The sequence below is a fragment of the Oncorhynchus mykiss genome, chromosome 15 (assembly GCF_013265735.2).
Source record: "Oncorhynchus mykiss isolate Arlee chromosome 15, USDA_OmykA_1.1, whole genome shotgun sequence".
Classification (NCBI taxonomy): Eukaryota; Metazoa; Chordata; class Actinopteri; order Salmoniformes; family Salmonidae; genus Oncorhynchus; species Oncorhynchus mykiss.
In genome coordinates, this window is record NC_048579.1 from 71978062 (window position 1) to 71999562 (window position 21501).

General features: G+C 45.2%; 1 protein-coding gene across 1 annotated transcript in view; it reads right to left on the reverse strand.

Annotated features, from left to right (window-relative positions):
* Positions 1-6666: 6666 nt before the first annotated feature.
* LOC110490787 (contactin-1) overlaps positions 6667-21501 on the reverse strand; it is a 32321-nt gene continuing 17486 nt past the window's right edge. The window contains exons 11-23 of the mRNA XM_036945236.1: positions 20221-20338; positions 19740-19890; positions 19235-19362; positions 18809-18981; positions 17856-18147; positions 17166-17315; positions 16985-17055; positions 16319-16571; positions 9402-9523; positions 8667-8856; positions 8451-8572; positions 8075-8231; positions 6667-7806 (exon numbers count right to left, since the gene is read on the reverse strand). Of these exons, the coding sequence (XP_036801131.1) occupies positions 7724-7806; positions 8075-8231; positions 8451-8572; positions 8667-8856; positions 9402-9523; positions 16319-16571; positions 16985-17055; positions 17166-17315; positions 17856-18147; positions 18809-18981; positions 19235-19362; positions 19740-19890; positions 20221-20338 (2010 nt within the window). The 3' untranslated portion in view covers positions 6667-7723. The remainder of the gene's footprint in view (positions 7807-8074; positions 8232-8450; positions 8573-8666; positions 8857-9401; positions 9524-16318; positions 16572-16984; positions 17056-17165; positions 17316-17855; positions 18148-18808; positions 18982-19234; positions 19363-19739; positions 19891-20220; positions 20339-21501) is intronic.

Sequence of the window (21501 nt, forward strand, 5' to 3'; positions counted from 1 at the left end):
AAAGGAGAAGAGAGGTTTTTTAAATGCAATGAGAGAGGTATGAAATCCCCCTGTAGGCTGGCTGCTTTGAGCTCCATGACTTCGATCTCTCTTCACCCACGGTGGATCAAATTATGACAGTGGCTCTCTGATCTGGAAACATGGCAAACTGAATATCATATAGCTAAATGAATAGCATTCCATATACATACCATCTCAGGGTCAAAAACATTGAATGCATTGCTGAATATTTCCCCGACATTAAATATGCCGACATGGAAGGAGACTGCCTTCTTCATTGTCAAAGAGCAGAATATAGACTTCAGTGGAATACATCCGAGACTGATTACAGATTTAACTATATTGGTGTCTGTAGAGCACTGGTCCTGATTACAATCACGCGAAAGGGAAACTGATATTCCACACGCTGCAATCTGTTTATGCTCTGAAGTGGTCTATTGACAGACCATGTTTGAAGGCCCCTTCTATTGGTCTTCATCAGGTCTCCTTGTCTCCTCATTATAATCATAACACCAACAGAAAACAAAACACCATTGTTGCGAGTGCTTCATCAAAAGACAAATGAAGGAAGTCTATTCTGTTTATCTATGCGATTGTTGATGAGAGGATGGCTCATTTTCTATCCAATCTCTGTTTGGAATGGGAAAGGGTCAGCCTGACTCCCACAATAACTAGTATCTATCAGTGAAGGTTGCTAAGGGGAGGACGGCTCAAAATACTGACTGGAATGGAGCAAATGGAATGGCATCAAACCATATGTTTCAAAAAGATCAAAAGTCAAAAGATTGGACACACCTACTCATTCAAGGGTTTTTCTTTATTTTTACCATTTTCTACATTGTAGAATAATAGTGAAGACATCAAAACTATGAAGTAACACAAATGGAATCATGTGTTAATAAACACATCTAAATATATTTTAGATTTTAGATTATTCAAAGTAGTCACCCTTTACCTTGATGACAGCTTTGCACACTCTTGGCATTCTCTCAACCAGCTTCACCTGGAATGCTTTTCAAACAGTCTTGAAGGAGTTCCCACATATGCTGAGCACTTGTTGGTTGCTTTTCCTTCACTTTGCGTTCCAACTCACCCCAATCGCAATTGGGTTGAGGTCGGGTGATTATGGAGGCCAGGTCATCTGATGCAACACTCTATCACTCTCCTTCTTGGTCAAATAGCCCTTACACAGCCTGGAGGTGTCTCACAAAGACACGGCGGTTGGAGCCAAAAATCTCAAATTTGGACACCTCAGACCAAAGGACAGATTTCCACTGGTCTAATGTCCATTGCTCGTGTTTCTTGGCCCAACTAAGTATCTTCTTCTTATTGGTGTCCTTTAGTAATGGTTTCTTTACAGCAATTCAACCATGAAGACCTATTTAACGCAGCCTCCTCTGAACAGTTGATGTTGCAATTTCTGAGGCTCCTATCTAACTTATCCTCTGCAGCAGAGGATGTAACTCTGGGTCTTCCTTTCCTGTGGCGGTCCTCATGAGAGACAGGTAACTCTAATGAACTTCTCCTCTGCAGCAGAGGATGTAACTCTGGGTCTTCCTTTCCTGTGGCGGTCCTCATGAGAGACAGGTAACTCTGGGTCTTCCTTTCCTGTGGCGGTCCTCATGAGAGACAGGTAACTCTGGGTCTTCCTTTCCTGTGGCGGTCCTCATGAGAGACAGGTAACTCTGGGTCTTCCTTTCCTGTGGCGGTCCTCATGAGAGACAGGTAACTCTAATGAACGTATCCTCTGCAGCAGAGGATGTAACTCTGGGTCTTCCTTTCCTGTGGCGGTCTTCATGAGAGACAGGTAACTCTGGGTCTTCCTTTCCTGTGGCGGTCCTCATGAGAGACAGGTAACTCTAATGAACTTCTCCTCTGCAGCAGAGGATGTAACTCTAGGTCTCCCTTTCCTGTGGCGGTCCTCATGAGAGACAGGTAACTCTGGGTCTTCCTTTCCTGTGGCGGTCCTCATGAGAGACAGGTAACTCTGGGTCTTCCTTTCCTGTGGCGGTCCTCATGAGAGACAGGTAACTCTAATGAACGTATCCTCTGCAGCAGAGGATGTAACTCTGGGTCTTCCTTTCCTGTGGCGGTCCTCATGAGAGACAGGTAACTCTAATGAACTTCTCCTCTGCAGCAGAGGATGTAACTCTGGGTCTTCCTTTCCTGTGGCGGTCCTCATGAGAGACAGGTAACTCTGGGTCTTCCTTTCCTGTGGCGGTCCTCGTGAGAGACAGGTAACTCTAATGAACTTCTCCTCTGCAGCAGAGGATGTAACTCTGGGTCTTCCTTTCCTGTGGCGGTCCTCATGAGAGACAGGTAACTCTAATGAACTTATCCTCTGCAGCAGAGGATGTAACTCTGGGTCTTCCTTTCCTGTGGCAGTCCTCATGAGAGACAGGTAACTCTGGGTCTTCCTTTCCTGTGGTGGTCCTCATGAGAGACAGGTAACTCTGGGTCTTCCTTTCCTGTGGTGGTCCTCATGAGAGGCAGGTAACTCTAATGAACTTCTCCTCTGCAGCAGAGGATGTAACTCTGGGTCTTCCTTTCCTGTGGCGGTCCTCATGAGAGACAGGTAACTCTGGGTCTTCCTTTCCTGTGGTGGTCCTCATGAGAGACAGGTAACTCTGGGTCTTCCTTTCCTGTGGCGGTCCTCATGAGAGACAGGTAACTCTAATGAACGTATCCTCTGCAGCAGAGGATGTAACTCTGGGTCTTCCTTTCCTGTGGCGGTCCTCATGAGAGACAGGTAACTCTGGGTCTTCCTTTCCTGTGGTGGTCCTCATGAGAGACAGGTAACTCTGGGTCTTCCTTTCCTGTGGCGGTCCTCATGAGAGACAGGTAACTCTGGGTCTTCCTTTCCTGTGGCGGTCCTCATGAGAGACAGGTAACTCTAATGAACTTCTCCTCTGCAGCAGAGGATGTAACTCTAGGTCTCCCTTTCCTGTGGCGGTCCTCATGAGAGACAGGTAACTCTGGGTCTTCCTTTCCTGTGGCGGTCCTCATGAGAGACAGGTAACTCTAATGAACTTCTCCTCTGCAGCAGAGGATGTAACTCTAGGTCTTCCTTTCCTGTGGCGGTCCTCATGAGAGACAGGTAACTCTGGGTCTTCCTTTCCTGTGGCGGTCCTCATGAGAGACAGGTAACTCTAATGAACTTCTCCTCTGCAGCAGAGGATGTAACTCTGGGTCTTCCTTTCCTGTGGCGGTCCTCATGAGAGACAGGTAACTCTAATGAACTTCTCCTCTGCAGCAGAGGATGTAACTCTGGGTCTTCCTTTCCTGTGGCGGTCCTCATGAGAGACAGGTAACTCTGGGTCTTTCTTTCCTGTGGCGGTCCTCATGAGAGACAGGTAACTCTGGGTCTTCCTTTCCTGTGGCGGTCCTCATGAGAGACAGGTAACTCTGGGTCTTCCTTTCCTGTGGCGGTCCTCATGAGAGACAGGTAACTCTAATGAACTTCTCCTCTGCAGCAGAGGATGTAACTCTAGGTCTCCCTTTCCTGTGGCGGTCCTCATGAGAGACAGGTAACTCTGGGTCTTCCTTTCCTGTGGCGGTCCTCATGAGAGACAGGTAACTCTAATGAACTTCTCCTCTGCAGCTTTCAAAAAAAACTTTCAAAAAAGGTACACCTGTTAATTTAAATGAATTTCAGGTGACTACCTCATGAAGCTTGTTGAGAGAATGGCAAGAGTGTGCAGAGCTGTCATCAAGGCAAAGGGTGGCTACTTTGAAAAATCTAAAATATATTTTGTTTAACACTTTCTCGGTTAATAGATGATTCCATACGTGTTATTTCATAGTTTCGATGTCTTCACAATTATTCTACAATGTAGAAAATTTAAAAAATAAAGGAAAACCCTTGAATGAGTAGCTGTGTCCAAACTTTTGACTGGTACTGTATTTGATATCATTCCACTCAGTCCGCTCCGGCCATTACCACGAGCCTGTCCTCCCTAATCATGGAGCCACCAGCCTCCTATGGTAGCTATGTATGATCATAATTCAGAAAACCTGGAAAAGCACTAAAAGCCTGTTACATAACTCTGACAGGCCCCCCAAAATGTTTTACATATCACTAATGGGCCCACCATAACCTGTTACATATCCCTGACGGGCCCACCATAACCTGTTACATATCCCTGACGGGCCCACCATAACCTGTTACATATCACTAATGGGCCCACCATAACCTGTTACATATCCCTGAAGGGCCCACCATAACCTGTTACATATCACTAACAGGCCCACCATAACCTGTTACATATCACTGGCGGGCCCACCATAACCTGTTACATATCACTGGCGGGCCCACCATAACCTGTTACATATCACTGGCGGGCCCACCATAACCTGTTACATATCACTGGCGGGCCCACCATAACCTGTTACATATCACTGGCGGGCCCACCATAACCTGTTACATATCACTGGCGGGCCCACCATAACCTGTTACATATCCCTGGCGGGCCCACCATAACCTGTTACATATCACTGGCGGGCCCACCATAACCTGTTACATATCACTGGCGGGCCCACCATAACTTGTTACATATCCCTGGCGGGCCCACCATAACCTGTTACATATCCCTGACGGGCCCACCATCACCTGTTACATATCCCTGACGGGCCCACCATCACCTGTTACATATCCCTGACGGGCCCACCATAACCTGTTACATATCCCTGACGGGCCCACCATAACCTGTTACATATCCCTGACGGGCCCACCATAACCTGTTACATATCCCTAACGGGTCCACCATAACCTGTTACATATCCCTGGCGGGCCCACCATAACCTGTTACATATCCCTGACGGGCCCACCATAACCTGTTACATATCCCTGGTGGGCCCACCATAACCTGTTACATATCACTGGCGGGCCCACCATAACCTGTTACATATCCCTGGCGGGCCCACCATAACCTGTTACATATCCCTGGTGGGCCCACCATAACCTGTTACATATCCCTGGTGGGCCCACCATAATCTGTTACATATCCCTGACGGGCCCACCATAACCTGTTACATATCACTGCCCACCATAACCTGTTACATATCCCTGGTGGGCCCACCATAACCTGTTACATATCCCTGGTGGGCCCACCATAATCTGTTACATATCCCTAAACGGGCCCACCATAATCTGTTACATATCCCTGGTGGGCCCACCATAACCTGTTACATATCACTGCCCACCATAACCTGTTACATATCCCTGGTGGGCCCACCATAACCTGTTACATATCCCTGGTGGGCCCACCATAACCTGTTACATATCCCTGGTGGGCCCACCACAACCTGTTACATATCCCTAAACGGGCCCACCATAACCTGTTACATATCCTTGGTGGGCCCACCATAACCTGTTACATATCCTTGGTGGGCCCACCACAACCTGTTACATATCCCTAACGGGCCCACCATAACCTGTTACATATCCCTAACGGGCCCACCATAACCTGTTACATATCCCTAACGGGCCCACCATAACCGGATTTCAAGTATATTATCTGTTTAATACAGTCAGCACCTGAAACCTGTATTTGGCTATAGGCTTCCTCTGACTGCACTCCTCTCTCCCTCTCCCTCCCTCCCTCCCTCCCTCCCTCCCTCCCTCCCTCCCAAGAAGAATAGGCTATTCCCTGTGCTTCATCAGAGGCCAAATCAGCCTCCAGCAGTAAGAGCATCACCTCTGTCTACCAGTAACATTGTTTACACATAATGGCCACATTGATTTCTACTTTGCTCCATTCCTGTAATTTGTTTATGGGGAGAATGTAGAGGGGAAACACGCTGATAATGGAGGTAGAAGAGAGAGAGAAAAGGCCAGATACATGTCCACACACGTACTGTACGTGAAGACACACACTTACACACAAAGGTACACACAGAGAAACACACACACACACACAGACAGACAGACAGACACACACACACACACGCTCATCAGTAATCTGTGGGCTCCCTGTTCAAAGCTGCTGATTTCACCACGGTAACAACAACGCTCTCGCTCTCTATTTCTCTCTACCTCCGTCGGAGGAAAGGAGAGAGAGATGAGCAGCAGGCGACGGGTCTCTACCTCAGAGAGATGAACAAGTGATTGTCCTCAACAACAGAACCATATTAATCAGGTCTCCACCTGAGAGAAACAAGTGATTGTCCTCAACAACAGAACTCTGTAAGGACTGCTAAAGGTCCACTCCACAGGTACTGCTCTATAAAAGGACTGCTACAAGTCCACTCCACAGGTACTGCTCTTTAAAAGGACTGCTAAAGGTCCACTCCACAGGTACTGCTCTATAAGGACGGCTAAAGGTCCACTCCACAGGTACTGCTCTATAAGGACTGCTAAAGGTCCACTCCACAGGTACTGGTCTGTAAGAACTGTTACAGGTCCACTCCACAGGTACTGCTCTATAAGGACTGCTAAAGGTCCACTCCACAGGTACTGCTCTATAAGGACTGCTACAAGACCACTCCACAGGTACTGCTCTGTAAGGACTGCTAAAGGTCCACTGGAGAGGTACTGACGCACCTTTCACATTGATTGGCAGGTCTTCATAGATGAGTGGCTGCAACCTGTAAATAAAGTAAAATGAAGGAATGCTGCCCTCTGGTGGCATCAGGAAAGTAATACAACAAATAAACAACAAATAAACCTCGTAGTGACGCTCACATGATACTTACAATCCTGGAGCATTCATGTGTATTCTATTTAATGAGTTTACAGCATGATCCTCGTATACATAACAAGGGAAAACAAATCCTATAATAAAATAAAACAGCAGCACATCAATATTCTTCAACCCTGATTTCTTGTTACCATTCAGTTAAAACATTCTGCCATCGTCAGTGCAAAAATCGGGACAAGCCTAAATACCGGGGCATTGTCGAAGCGATATGGCTTTAGCTTGCGCATCTAGAAGACAGAATTCACTACGAATACGAAGCTAATTAACGGTGTGGTATAGTACAGTGTAAGAAAGAATAGCATTCAAAGCTAGCAATCTCTGCAGAGTTGGTTATAGCGATATCCATATGAGCCGAGTGTGTGTGTGTGTACGAATCTGAAGAGATAAATAAACAGAAAAGGGAATCAAAACTAAATATCTATTTTCACAGCAGCACCAATACAGAACAATGAAAAGGATTCTCCAACGAACCAATCAAACATAAACACACATGACTTCTAATCTAGTGTCGTCTTGAAATGGCAAACGTGTGGAAACTAAATATCCAAAACAGCTGAGTGAGTCAAACGGAGGAAGAGGCTGTGTAGTTGGTGTCTGAGCTACATACAATCTTACTCTGATCATTCCTTTACAGTTCACTCATTACAAACGGCATACAGTGTACGTGTTGATTACAGTCCGTCATTGTCTAGAATATGTTGGGAAGATTGTACAATATGATTCATCATAAGGCATATTGAAAAAAATCTATTCCTCTGTTGTACCCGTTCAATTCCTTCAGTACCTGTTCAATAAATAAATCAGAAAGGATTTATTGGACGTCCTACAGTAGAGTAACGTTCGTAGATTCTACAGCTAGGCAGGTCATTCTGTATGGTGACACGGTGCTCTGTTTTGTTGTGGGAAGACATACAGACAGTAAGAGGTTGGGGAAAGATTGGACGTCCTTAAGGAGATGTAGGAAGTTGATGTGAGAGTTGTTTCTGTCAAACCTCCCACAGTCCACCCAGACATGTCCTGGGTCTCTATATCCCCAATCCCACGATGCACAGGGCCAGCAGTAGCATGGCGGCCAGACTGAGAGTGGGTCTCAGGAAAGACGCCTTACCTGGAGGAGGGGAGGGGACACGGTAAGAGGCATGCTGGGTAAGACACTGTCTGGACAACAAACACACTTAAAAGTATATTCCTCCTCAGATCTTTTCCTCCGATGCTCTCCTCCTTTCCCTCTGATGTTTTGAGAAGAAGGTGAGGAGAGAGGAATCAAATAATCAAGGAATCGAGGAAAATACTTTTGAGATTCACCCACAAATTGACACGGCCCTTCAATTCCCCAACCAGATACTAACCAGCAGACCCATCTGTCCCTTACTTACCCTGAAGCCTGATCTTCCTGATGGGGCCGTCTCCACCCTCATAGCGACCTCTGACCTCCAGCTCGTAGTCCCCTACCTGGGGCATGGGGAAGTCAATGAAGTGCCAGCCCGTCATGTAGATCGGCCCTGTGATGTAGCCAGTCTTCCTGAACATCACCTGGAGAGGAGAGGAGAGGAGAGGAGAGGAGAGGAGAGGAGAGGAGAGGAGAGGAGAGGAGAGGAGAGGAGAGGAGAGGAGAGGAGAGGAGAGGAGAGGAGAGGAGAGGAGAGGAGAGGATTTCTTGTCTTCTGAGGGCACTTATTTCCACAGGCTCAGACTGGATCACACCAGTTGCTGCAAGATTGAAATGAAACAAAGTAAAATGCCTTTAAATACCTTATAATATAGTGGGAAGGACTCATTGCCAAACCAGTCGTAGGAGATGTGGTGCCACCACACGTACAGCCACTTGCCAGAGTAGCTGATGTAACGCCACATTTGGGGAGCCACACTTGGAGCTGCAAAGAATAGAATATTAATCTCAATGGGATCACCTACAATAGACATGTACTGTATATGGAGTTCCAGTGTGGTTTTGGCATCTGGTCTTACGTGCTCTCTTGGTGAACATCTCGCAGTGTTCGCTGGGAGGACCGACACCGGCTCCGTTGTAGGCTCTGACCTCGATGAGGTAGTGCGAGTCTGGCAGCATGTTCTCCAGCCTGGTCTGGTTCATGGAGGCGGGCACAAAGATACGATTGGCCCCCGGCTCTGTATCGTCATACTTCCTCCAGTACTTCACCTGGTCAGAAAGCCGGGATTGGTCAGAGCAGGTGTCAATCAATTTGAACCAAAACTGGTGATCCAATCAAAATGTTCACCAGTTCCTCACACAGAGACCTATTCTTCTTTCACGTCAGGCTGGCAAGGAAGCCACAGTTGAACACAAGGTATTTTATTTGTTAGAGTCTCATGAGAAGGGCCATCCCACTGGGCAAAAACCAGTTGAATCAATATCGTTTCCATGTCATTTCACGCAAATTCACACTGATTGTATTTGCAAAAAATCATCAAGGGAATTTCGTATTTTTTTCTTACCCAACTTTAAACATAAATCCAATGACATGATACTTTTGTTGTTGTTGATTTCACATTGAATTCACGTTAGTTGACAATCAGCCAAATGCATATCAAAACTAGATGTTGAACTGACGTCTGTGCCCAGTGAGATGTGTTTTTCCTGATCACTTAACCAGACCATCATTCGTAATCTGAGCAGGAAAATGTGTCCTTCCCCATAAATCATGGACATCACTAGACATCCAGGAGATGTAAAGAGCAACAGACCTGGTATCCATCTATGTACTGCTGAAGGCCGGTACCAGTGTCCATGACTGGTATCCACCAGACCAGAGCTTCATGGGACGAGACAGGCCTGGAGTATACATCTGTAGGAGACTCAGAGGGGACTAGTGGGGAGGGAGGGAGAGAGAGAGAGAGAGAGAGAGAGCGAGAGAGAGAGAGGGGGGGGGGATTGGGGTAGAGAGAGAGAGAGAGAGAGGGGGGAGGGGGATTGGGGTAGAGAGAGAGAGAGAGAGAGAGAGAGAGAGAGAGAGAGAGAGAGAGCGAGAGAGAGAGAGAGAGAGAGAGTGTAAATACAACCCATATCTATGCTTATTTATTTTATATTGTGTCCTTTACCATTTGTACATTGTTAAAACACTGTATATACAGTGCCTTGCGAAAGTATTCGGCCCCCTTGAACTTTGCGACCTTTTGCCACATTTCAGGCTTCAAACATAAAGATATAAAACTGTATTTTTTTGTGAAGAATCAACAACAAGTGGGACACAATCATGAAGTGGAACGACATTTATTGGATATTTCAAACTTTTTTAACAAATCAAAAACTGAAAAATTGGGCGTGCAAAATTATTCAGCCCCTTTACTTTCAGTGCAGCAAACTCTCTCCAGAAGTTCAGTGAGGATCTCTGAATGATCCAATGTTGACCTAAATGACTAATGATGATAAATACAATCCACCTGTGTGTAATCAAGTCTCTGTATGAATGCACCTGAACTGTGATAGTCTCAGAGGTCCGTTAAAAGCGCAGAGAGCATCATGAAGAACAAGGAACACACCAGGCAGGTCCGAGATACTGTTGTGAAGAAGTTTAAAGCCGGATTTGGATACAAAAAGATTTCCCAATCTTTAAACATCCCAAGGAGCACTGTGCAAGCGATAATATTGAAATGGAAGGAGTATCAGACCACTGCAAATCTACCAAGACCTGGCCGTCCCTCTAAACTTTCAGCTCATACAAGGAGAAGACTGATCAGAGATGCAGCCAAGAGGCCCATGATCACTCTGGATGAACTGCAGAGATCTACAGCTGAGGTGGGAGACTCTGTCCATAGGACAACAATCAGTCGTATATTGCACAAATCTGGCCTTTATGGAAGAGTGGCAAGAAGAAAGCCATTTCTTAAAGATATCCATAAAAAGTGTTGTTTAAAGTTTGCCACAAGCCACCTGGGAGACACACCAAACATGTGGAAGAAGGTGCTCTGGTCAGATGAAACCAAAATTGAACTTTTTGGCAACAATGCAAAACGTTATGTTTGGCGTAAAAGCAACACAGCTCATCACCCTGAACACACCATCCCCACTGTCAAACATGGTGGTGGCAGCATCATGTTTTGGGCCTGCTTTTCTTCAGCAGGGACAGGGAAGATGGTTAACATTGATGGGAAGATGGATGGAGCCAAATACAGGACCATTCTGGAAGAAAACCTGATGGAGTCTGCAAAAGACCTGAGACTGGGACAAGACAATGATCCAAAACATAAAGCAAAATCTACAATGGAATGGTTCAAAAATAAACATATCCAGGTGTTAGAATGGCCAAGTCAAAGTCCAGACCTGAATACAATCGAGAATCTGTGGAAAGAACTGAAAACTGCTGTTCACAAATGCTCTCCATCCAACCTCACTGAGCTCGAGCTGTTTTGCAAGGAGGAATGGGAAAAAATTTCAGTCTCTCGATGTGCAAAACTGATAGAGACATACCCCAAGCGACTTACAGCTGTAATCGCAGCAAAAGGTGGCGCTACAAAGTATTAACTTAAGGGGGCTGAATAATTTTGCACGCCCAATTTTTCAGTTTTTGATTTGTTAAAAAAGTTTGAAATATCCAATAAATGTCGTTCCACTTCATGATTGTGTCCCACTTGTTGATTCTTCACAAAAAAATACAGTTTTATATCTTTATGTTTGAAGCCTGAAATGTGGCAAAAGGTCACAAAGTTCAAGGGGGCCGAATACTTTCGCAAGGCACTGTCTATATAATATGACATTTGTAATGTCTTTATTGTTTTGAAACTTCTGTATGTGTGATGTTTACTGTTAATTTTTATTGTTTATTTCACTTTATATATTCACTTTATATATTATCTACCTCACTTGCTTTGGCAATGTTAACACATGTTTCCCATGCCAACAAAGCCCTTGAATTGAATTGAATTGAGAGAGAGAGAGCGAGAGAGAGAAAGAGAGGGGGGGATTGGGGTAGAGAGAGAGAGAGAGAGGGGGGGGGGGGAGAGAGAGAGAGGGGAGGGGATTGGGGTAGAGAGAGAGAGAGTGAGAGAGAGAGAGAGAGAGAGAGAGAGGGGGAGAGAGAGAGAGAGAGGGGAGGGGGATTGGGGTAGAGAGAGAGAGAGAGAGAGAGAGAGAGAGAGAGAGAGAGAGAGAGAGAGAGACAGAGAGAGAGAGAGAGAGAGAGAGACAGAGAGAGAGAGAGAGAGACAGAGAGAGAGAGACAGAGAGAGCGAGAGAGAGAGAGAGACAGAGAGAGAGACAGAGAGAGAGACAGAGAGAGAGAGAGAGAAAGAGAGATTGGGGGGGAGGGGGATTGGGGTAGATCAGATTGAGAGAAACTTGTAAAGGCTGCCTATTGTCATGTCTTTACTATCATTAAATGAAGACTTTTAGTTTTTATCAAAGATTCTCTGTAATTAGTATAACGCGATTAACTAATTAATCATGTAACTGTTATTAACTAGGAAGTCGGGGCACCAAGGAAAATATTCAGATTACAAAGTTATAATTTTTCTACTTTTTTAATATTTTCACATCTGATCAATAGTCTTCTGATTAATTCATTATTTATTTTACCTCACGTTAGTCTCATTCCAAACGTTGTACATTTTTGGTTATCTGCACAAACCCAGTCTTCACTGTGAGTCATCCATACAATTGTCTTACAATTGTCTTACATAATTTATTTATTGACTAACTAAACAATCACAGAAATGCATAAACATACAGTAAATATGGTTACAAGAAATTATAGGGGAATGTGCCCTAGTGGGCTAAACCGGCATGGCGGCTTGTTAGACAAAAGGGGAAGTGGGGGTCGACTGAGATGAGGCAACACACAGTTGATAATTATAACATTTGAAATGCTAATCCGTACACATGAACGCTCACTCATTCGTGAATAATTGCAATCAATATATATATTTACGCTCTCTGCGCTTTTAACGGACCTCTGAGACTATCACAGTGCAGGTGCATTTATACGGAGACTTGATTACACACAGGTGGATTGTATTTATCATCATTAATCATTTAGGTCAACATTGGATCATTCAGAGATCCTCACTGAACTTCTGGAGAGAGTTTGCTGCACTGAAAGTAAAGGGGCTGAATAATTTTGCACGCCCAATTTTTCAGCTTTTGATTTGTTAAAAAAGTTTGAAATATCCAATAAATGTCGTTCCACTTCATGATTGTGTCCCACTTGTTGTTGATTCTTCACAAAAAAATACAGTTTTATATCTTTATGTTTGAAGCCTGAAATGTGGCAAAAGGTCGCAAAGTTCAAGGGGGCCGAATACTTTCGCAAGGCACTGTAGATATTGTTCGGACCTCAAGTTCTGTGAGGTGGAAGAAATTCCTTTGTTCTCTATGAAATCTCTATGAAAACTCTGTCTCTATACTGTGGTCATGAGGAGATAATCTCCTCCAGGAATTTACGACCTCTTTGACCACTGAAGCCTAGTTGTAGGAGACAGAGAGTGGGGGATGGTACTCGCTGTACCCAAAGAGGGCAACGTCATGACACTATCATGTAGAAGAGGTTAAAGAACATGTTTACCATGGCTAGGGTTAGGGCTAGGGTTAGGGCTGAGGGTTAGGGTTAGGGCTAGGGTTAGGGCTAGGGTTAGGGCTGAGGGTTAAGGTTAGGGCTAGGGCTGAGGGTTAGGGTTAGGGCTGAGGCTAGGGTTAGGGCTAGGGTTAGGGCTGAGGGTTAGGGTTAGGGCTGAGGCTAGGGTTAGGGCTGAGGCTATGGTTAGGGTTAGTGCTGAGGCTAGGGTTAGGGCTAGGGTTAGGGCTGAGGGTTAGAGTTAGGGCTGAGGGTTAGGGCTAGGGTTAGGGCTGAGGGTTAGGGTTAGGGCTGAGGCTATGGTTAGGGTTAGTGCTGAGGGTTAGGTTTAAGAGGGTTTCTTTGGGTTGCACAGGCCTATTACAACTTTCTGCCCTGTTTCTATATTGTACATCAGACCGGTATAGAGCCGGTGAGAACATGAAAGGCCCAGAGCTCCGAGGGGTCACCCATGACAGTTGAACAACAGGAGGAAGACAATTGTTGATCAAGTGCTGGGGGTAAACACGCTTCATTTAAAAAAAAAAATGTATATAATAAAATCATAATAAAACAGGCAAACTGGATCAATAAATGAATAGATAAATAATGAAATAAGTAAGTACGTAATTGGAACTCACACCAAGGGATGAAGGGACTAAGTGCTCCAAAGATAAGTGCTATGTTAAAGTGTTTGATATAATAAACTTCAATATAAAAAAGACAAAACCAGATTCAGAAAATAAATACGTTATTTTTTCTTGAACTTCCTCCTCGTATCAGTGGCCCCTCCTGCTCTCTAAATTAGGCCCTCACTAACTCCCACTGTCAATGCTTTATCCTACTCTTTACCATTCATACCGGGTGGAGCTTCAGTTTTGCTATCCACCTGGATTCACTTGCTCTTCTCTGGCCTATGGTCCAGGAGGCTTTCATCTCCAGACCGGTGATGTTAAGGGTTGAGGCTAGGGTTAGGTTTAGGTTTGAGGTTAGGGTTGGGTTTAAAGGTTAGGTTTAGGGTTAGGTTTGAGGCTAGGGTTAGGTTAGGGTTGAGGTTAGGGTTAGGTTAAGGGTTGAAGGTTAGGTTTAAGGTTAGGTTTGAGGCTAGGATTAGGGTTGAGGCTAGGGTTGAGTTAGGGTTGAGGTTAGGTTTAGGGTTAAGGGTTAGGTTTAGGTTAGGGTTGTATTTAGGTTTAAGAGGGTTTCTGTTTATGCTGGTATGAAACTTTGGGTTGCAACTTTCTGCCCTGTTTCTATATTGTACACCAGTCCGGTTTGGAGAGGGTGAGAGAACATGAAAGGCCGAGTGCTCCGAGGGGTCACCCATGACGGTTCAACAACAGGAGGAAGGGTTAATTAAGTGCTGAGAGTGAACAAGTTGAATTAATTTTTTTTTTTAAACCATGCAAGCTGGATCAATAAATGGATAGATGAATAATTGAATCAGTAAATAATATAGTACATAATTAAAAATCACACCAAGGGATGAAGGGATGAAGGGATGAAGGGATGAAGGGATGAAGGGATGAAGGGATGAAGGGATGAAGGGATGAAGGAACTCATTAATGTGCTGCATTAATAAGTGCTGTGTTAAAGTGCTTCATATAAGAACATTAAATATGGAAGACAAGCAGGCCTCACTAAATCCATTGTTTTTTATTGACCTTCCTCCTGGTGGTGGCAACCCCTCCAGCTCTCCTGATTGGGCCTCACTGACTCCCATGGTCAAGGCTATATACTACTCTTTACCATGCAGACCAAGTGGAGCCAAGGTCTTCAGATTGACTATGCACCTGGATTCAGCTGTTCTTCTTTGGTTTGAGGCTAGGGTTAGGGTTGAGGTTAGGGTTAGGGTTAAGGTTAGGGTTGTGGTTGAGGTTAGGGTTGTGGTTGAGGCTAGGGTTAGGGTTGAGGTTAGGGTCGTGGTTGAGGTTAGGGTTGTGGTTGAGGTTGAGGTTAGGGTTGTGGTTGAGGTTGAGGTTAGGGTTGTGGTTGAGGTTGAGGTTAGGGTTGAACCGGGATGTGGTCATACAGCTAGTATGGCCCTCACCATCTCGTGGGGTTAGGGGTTAGTATGACCCTCACCATCTCACAGGGTTAGAGGTTAGTATGACCCTCACCATCTCATTGGGTTAGGGGTTAGTACGACCCTCACCATCTCGTGGGGTTAGGGGTTAGGGGTTAGTACGACCCTCACCATCTCGTGGGGTTAGGGGTTAGGGGTTAGTATGACCCCACCATCTCATGGGGTTAGGGGTTAATACGACCCTCATTATCTCGTGAGGTTAGGGGTTAGGGGTTAGGGGTTAGTACGACCCTCACCATCTCGTGGGGTTAGGGGTTAGGGGTTAGTACGACCCTCACCATCTCGTGGGGTTATGGGTTAGGGGTTAGGGGTTAGGGGTTAGTACGACCCTCACCATCTTGTGGGGTTAGGGGTTAGGGGTTAGTATGACCCCACCATCTCATGGGGTTAGGGGTTAGGGGTTACTATGACCCTCACCATCTCGTGGGTTTAGGGGTTAGGGGTTAGTACGACCCTCACCATCTCGTGTGTTTAGGGGTTAGGGGTTAGTACGACCCTCACCATCTCGTGGGGTTAGGGGTTAGGGGTTAGTACGACCCTCACCATCTCGTGGGGTTATGGGTTAGGGGTTAGGGGTTAGGGGTTAGTACGACCCTCACCATCTTGTGGGGTTAGGGGTTAGGGGTTAGTATGACCCCACCATCTCATGGGGTTAGGGGTTAGGGGTTACTATGACCCTCACCATCTCGTGGGTTTAGGGGTTAGGGGTTAGTACGACCCTCACCATCTCGTGGGTTTAGGGGTTAGGGGTTAGTACGACCCTCACCATCTCGTGGGGTTAGGGGTTAGGGGTTAGTACGACCCTCACCATCTCGTGGGGTTATGGGTTAGGGGTTAGGGGTTAGGGGTTAGTACGACCCTCACCATCTTGTGGGGTTAGGGGTTAGGGGTTAGTATGACCCCACCATCTCATGGGGTTAGGGGTTAGGGGTTACTATGACCCTCACCATCTTGTGGGTTTAGGGGTTAGGGGTTAGTACGACCCTCACCATCTCGTGGGTTTAGGGGTTAGGGGTTAGTACGACCCTCACCATCTCGTGGGTAGTAGATAGTGGTCGACAGGCTGTAGGGTCCATCTCCTTTGGAGTTAAACGTCTTCACCTTCACCTGGAACTCCCTGACCTGGAAGTCGTTCGACTTGACCCTGAAAGAGGCGTCTCGATGGACGTAGCGTCGTGTCTCTGGGTCTGATATGGTCTCATACCACCAGTCAACCTCATCATGAGGCTTGAAGGCCACAACGTAGCCAAACTTCTTACCGTAGAAGTACTGTGGCTGTACGGGCTATGGATGGAAGATGGCAGAGGAAGATCACATCCTTGTTATTTACCTAATCATCAAGACCCACAACATTACAAACTGACCAACATTTTGATTGAAAGCTGCTCAAAGAAAAAACCACATTAGTAACTTTAAATAGATACCATAGATTTTGTATGAAACATTATGGCAAAATACAGGTGGGTGTATTTAGACAAAAAAAGCACATTGCACATCAGAACAGAAACTAAAACAAGAGTTGTACTAAAACAAATAAAATAATATAGATTCATTGGATCAGGTGGGTTGGTTACTAACTGGAGCAACAGCCTGCGGACCGTGTTGTTCTGCACAACCAGGACTGAAGAACGCTGGGTCAGAACATGGTTAGAAGGGTTGAAATGTGTCAGAGGGAAGAGACAAACTCAGACACTTACTGTCCATGTGATGATCAACTCTCCATCTTTACCCCCGTAGCCTCCAACGTTGGTCGGGGCCACCACAGGCACTGAGAGACACAGTGGAGTGTGTTTCCAACAGGTGTTATTAGACACTCACACAGAAACACACACATTTCTTAGCAACAACAACATGTTAGTGCCCCAGGCTGGTCCCTACCTGCGTCCCAGGTTTTGATCTTCATTGAAGGGATGCTGGCCTCCCCGTCTCCAAACTCATTAGTAGCATAGACCCTGAACTCATACTCCATCCAGGGGTACAGGTCCACAACATCAGCCATCACTGACATGCCATCCAGGGCCGTAGGGGCTGAGCCAGAGAGACAGAGACAGAGACAGAGAGACAGAGACAGAGACAGAGACAGAGACAGAGACAGAGACAGAGACAGAGAGAGAGAGAGAGAGAGAGAGAGAGAGAGAGAGAGAGAGAGAGAGAGAGAGAGAGAGAGAGAGAGAGAGAGAGAGAGAGATAGATAGATAGATAGATAGATAGATAGATAGATAGATAGATAGATAGATAGATAGATAGATAGATAGATAGATAGATAGATAGATAGAGAGAGAGAGAGAGAGAGAGAGAGAGAGAGAGATAGATAGATAGATAGATAGATAGATAGATAGATAGATATATAGATAGATAGATAGATAGATAGATAGATGAGGGATAGAGAGAGAGAAAGGGAGGTAGGGGGCACGCGAGAGATAAATAAAGAAAGAGAGAGAACGAGAGATACAGCGAGAGAGAGATAGAGAGAGAGTAGTATGTTAAGCATTAAAGGCTACTGTTTTCATGTTGTTGCTGTCAGCGGTAGAGTAATTACGCCCTCTGGTGGTATACTCCTGTACTTACAGGTGGATGCGTCCCTCCAGTCCACTTCAGTTAGTGCGTAGAAGTCTCTGGTCTGGATGGTGTACCCAAGGATGAGGCTGCCATGGTCGGCCCCTCGGTTCCACACCAGCTTCACCGAGGTGTCCCTGATCTCCTCAACCCTCACCCCACCGGGAGGAGCAGGAAGACCTTTGACCTTGAGGTCTGCTGACGCGGTGACGTTGTCCACGACAGTCTGGGCTGTACAGGTGTAGCGTCCCTCGTGTCTCAACTGGACATTCATTATCTTCAGCTCTCCACTGTCCTCACGATCCTGGATGGACAGAGAGACAGGGTTAAACACTTCACACACTGTCCTCACCATCCTGGATGGACAGAGAGACAGGGTTAAACACTGTCCTCACCATCCTGGATGGACAGAGAGACAGGGTTAAACACTTCACACACTGTCCTCACCATCCTGGATGGACAGAGAGACAGGGTTAAACACTGTCCTCACCATCCTGGATGGACAGAGAGACAGGGTTAAACACTTCACACACTGTCCTCACCATCCTGGATGGACAGAGAGACAGGGTTAAACACTGTCCTCACCATCCTGGATGGACAGAGAGACAGGGTTAAACACTTCACACACTGTCCTCACCATCCTGGATGGACAGAGAGACAGGGTTAAACACTGTCCTCACCATCCTGGATGGACAGAGAGACAGGGTTAAACACTTCACACACTGTCCTCACCATCCTGGATGGACAGAGAGACAGGGTTAAACACTGTCCTCACCATCCTGGATGGACAGAGAGACAGGGTTAAACACTGTCCTCACCATCCTGGATGGACAGAGAGACAGGGTTAAACACTTCACACACTGGTACATCACCTGAGAAACAGGTGAATTTCAGTGTACTTCCTGAATATACTGAACTGATATGGAATTGACCCCAACCCTGCTGGTTTGTGCTATCCCTCCTACCATGATGCGTTCATAGTGCTTCCACTCTAGGTAGAAGTCGATGACCCTGAAATCCAGAGACCAGATGAAGGTGATGTCCAGACTGGGGTCAAAGGAGGCCTGGCACTGCAGATGCACCTCCTCTCCTACCATCACCTGCGTGTCCTCTGGGGCTACTGTGATCTGTGTCGCCTCTGTGTCACACACACACGCACACACACAGTAGAGAAGACTGTTGACTCACACTGTGCAACATTATGCTGGCTGTACACAGACTCAGCTTTAAAGAACAGTACTCGTGTCAGTACAGAATCAGAATGGGATCAAATAATGAGACAGCAGATGGTTGACTGTCCCCAACGTCCCCAATAACACATGAACATTCAAGGTAGATCAATATCAGGGCACATTTTAGACAGCTGTGTAAAGCTGGATGGAGAGTGATACCTGTGATGGTCAGAGTCCCTGTGCTGTTGGCCTTCCCTCTGTCATTCTCAGCTAAGCAGGTGTACACCCCCTCATCATTCCTGGTGGCATTCAGGATCTCCAGACTCCCATCGAACATGATGGAGATACTATGGAGGGAAGGAAACACGGCATTCACCACCATACAGTATTGGATTTCTTTCAAATGTTTGACCAGATTCTCCTACAGTTTCTCTGATGAATAACAAACTCAGATGTCAATAAATCAACCAACCGACCAACCAACCAATCAACAAACCAACCAATCAATAAATCTACCAGCCAGCCAACCAATCAACTAGCCAACCAATCAATCAATAAACCAACCAATGAATCAACCAGCCAGCCAATCAATCAATAAACCAATCAATCAACCTACAACCAATTAATCAATCAATCAATCAATCAACCAACCAACCAACCAAACGTTTGTATTTGTAATGCCTTTACGTTGAAATAAAATTCCCACAAAGAACTCCTTATTTACCGTGAGTTGTTGAAGAGCACTTCTTTTCCCTTGGTCCAGGTGAACCTGGGTCTGGGGGCAGCTCTGGGCTTACACTCTATGACCACACGGCCGTTGTTAGCTCCTAGAAGATACTTCTTCACTGGGTTCAACTCAAACGTCGGGGCACAAGCTGGGATGGGGGTAGGGAAGTGGTTGGATGTAATTATCTATCAATGAGGACTGTGTGTATAACTGACAACTTTGTTGTTGCTATAGTTGATGACTGTGTGTATAACTGACAACTTTGTTGTTGCTATAGTTGATGACTGTGTGTATAACTGACAACCTTGTTGTTGCTATAGTTGATGACTATGTCGTTTTTTATATTCCCAGAATCTAAACTAGAAACACGGTGGGGGTGTGCTCGTTGAACCAATGAGGCGCAGTTCAGGGCACAGACTAACCAATCACATGTAGTTTCTGTTACAGACTAACCAATCAGTTTGTTTTATACACTCACCAATGACACGTAGCTCAGCGCTGGCGTAGATGATACCCCAGTAGTTCTCAGCGATACACTGGTACATCCCAGAGTCCTCAAATGTCAGACTGGAGAACTTCAGCTCACCTTTACCATACTGGGAAAAAATAGTACTAGATAAGATGGTGCCCATCTTTCCTATTGAATTAGTACTAGATAAGATGGTGCCCATCTTTCCTATTGAATTAGTACTAGATAAGATGGTGCCCATCTTTCCTATTGAATTAGTACTAGATAAGATGGTGCCCATCTTTCCTATTGAATTAGTACTAGATAAGATGGTGCCCATCTTTCCTATTGAATTAGTACTAGATAAGATGGTGCCAATCTTTCCTATTGAATTAGTACTAGATAAGATGGTGCCAATCTTTCCTATTGAATTAGTACTAGATAAGATGGTGCCAATCTTTCCTATTGAATTAGTACTAGATAAGATGGTGCCAATCTTTCCTATTGAATTAGTACTAGATAAGATGGTGCCCATCTTTCCTATTGAATTAGTACTAGATAAGATGGTGCCAATCATTCCTATTGAATTAGTACTAGATAAGATGGTGCCCATCTTTCCTATTGAATTAGTACTAGATAAGATGGTGCCAATCTTTCCTATTGAATTAGTACTAGATAAGATGGTGCCAATCTTTCCTATTGAATTAGTACTAGATAAGATGGTGCCCATCTTTCCTATTGAATTAGTACTAGATAAGATGGTGCCAATCTTTCCTATTGAATTAGTACTAGATAAGATGGTGCCAATCTTTCCTATTGAATTAGTACTAGATAAGATGGTGCCAATCTTTTCTATTGAATTAGTACTAGATAAGATGGTGCCCATCTTTCCTATTGAATTAGTACTAGATAAGATGGTGCCAATCTTTCCTATTGAATTAGTACTAGATAAGATGGTGCCAATCTTTCCTATTGAATTAGTACTAGATAAGATGGTGTCAATCTTTCCTATTGAATTAGTACTAGATAAGATGGTGCCAATCTTTCCTATTGAATTAGTACTAGATAAGATGGTGCCAATCTTTCCTATTGAATTAGTACTAGATAAGATGGTGCCAATCTTTCCTATTGAATTAGTACTAGATAAGATGGTGCCAATCTTTCCTATTGAATTATTACTAGATAAGACGGTGCCAATCTTTTCTATTTAATTAGTACTAGATAAGATGGTGCCCATCTTTCCTATTGAATTAGTACTAGATAAGATGGTGCCAATCTTTCCTATTGAATTAGTACTAGATAAGATGGTGT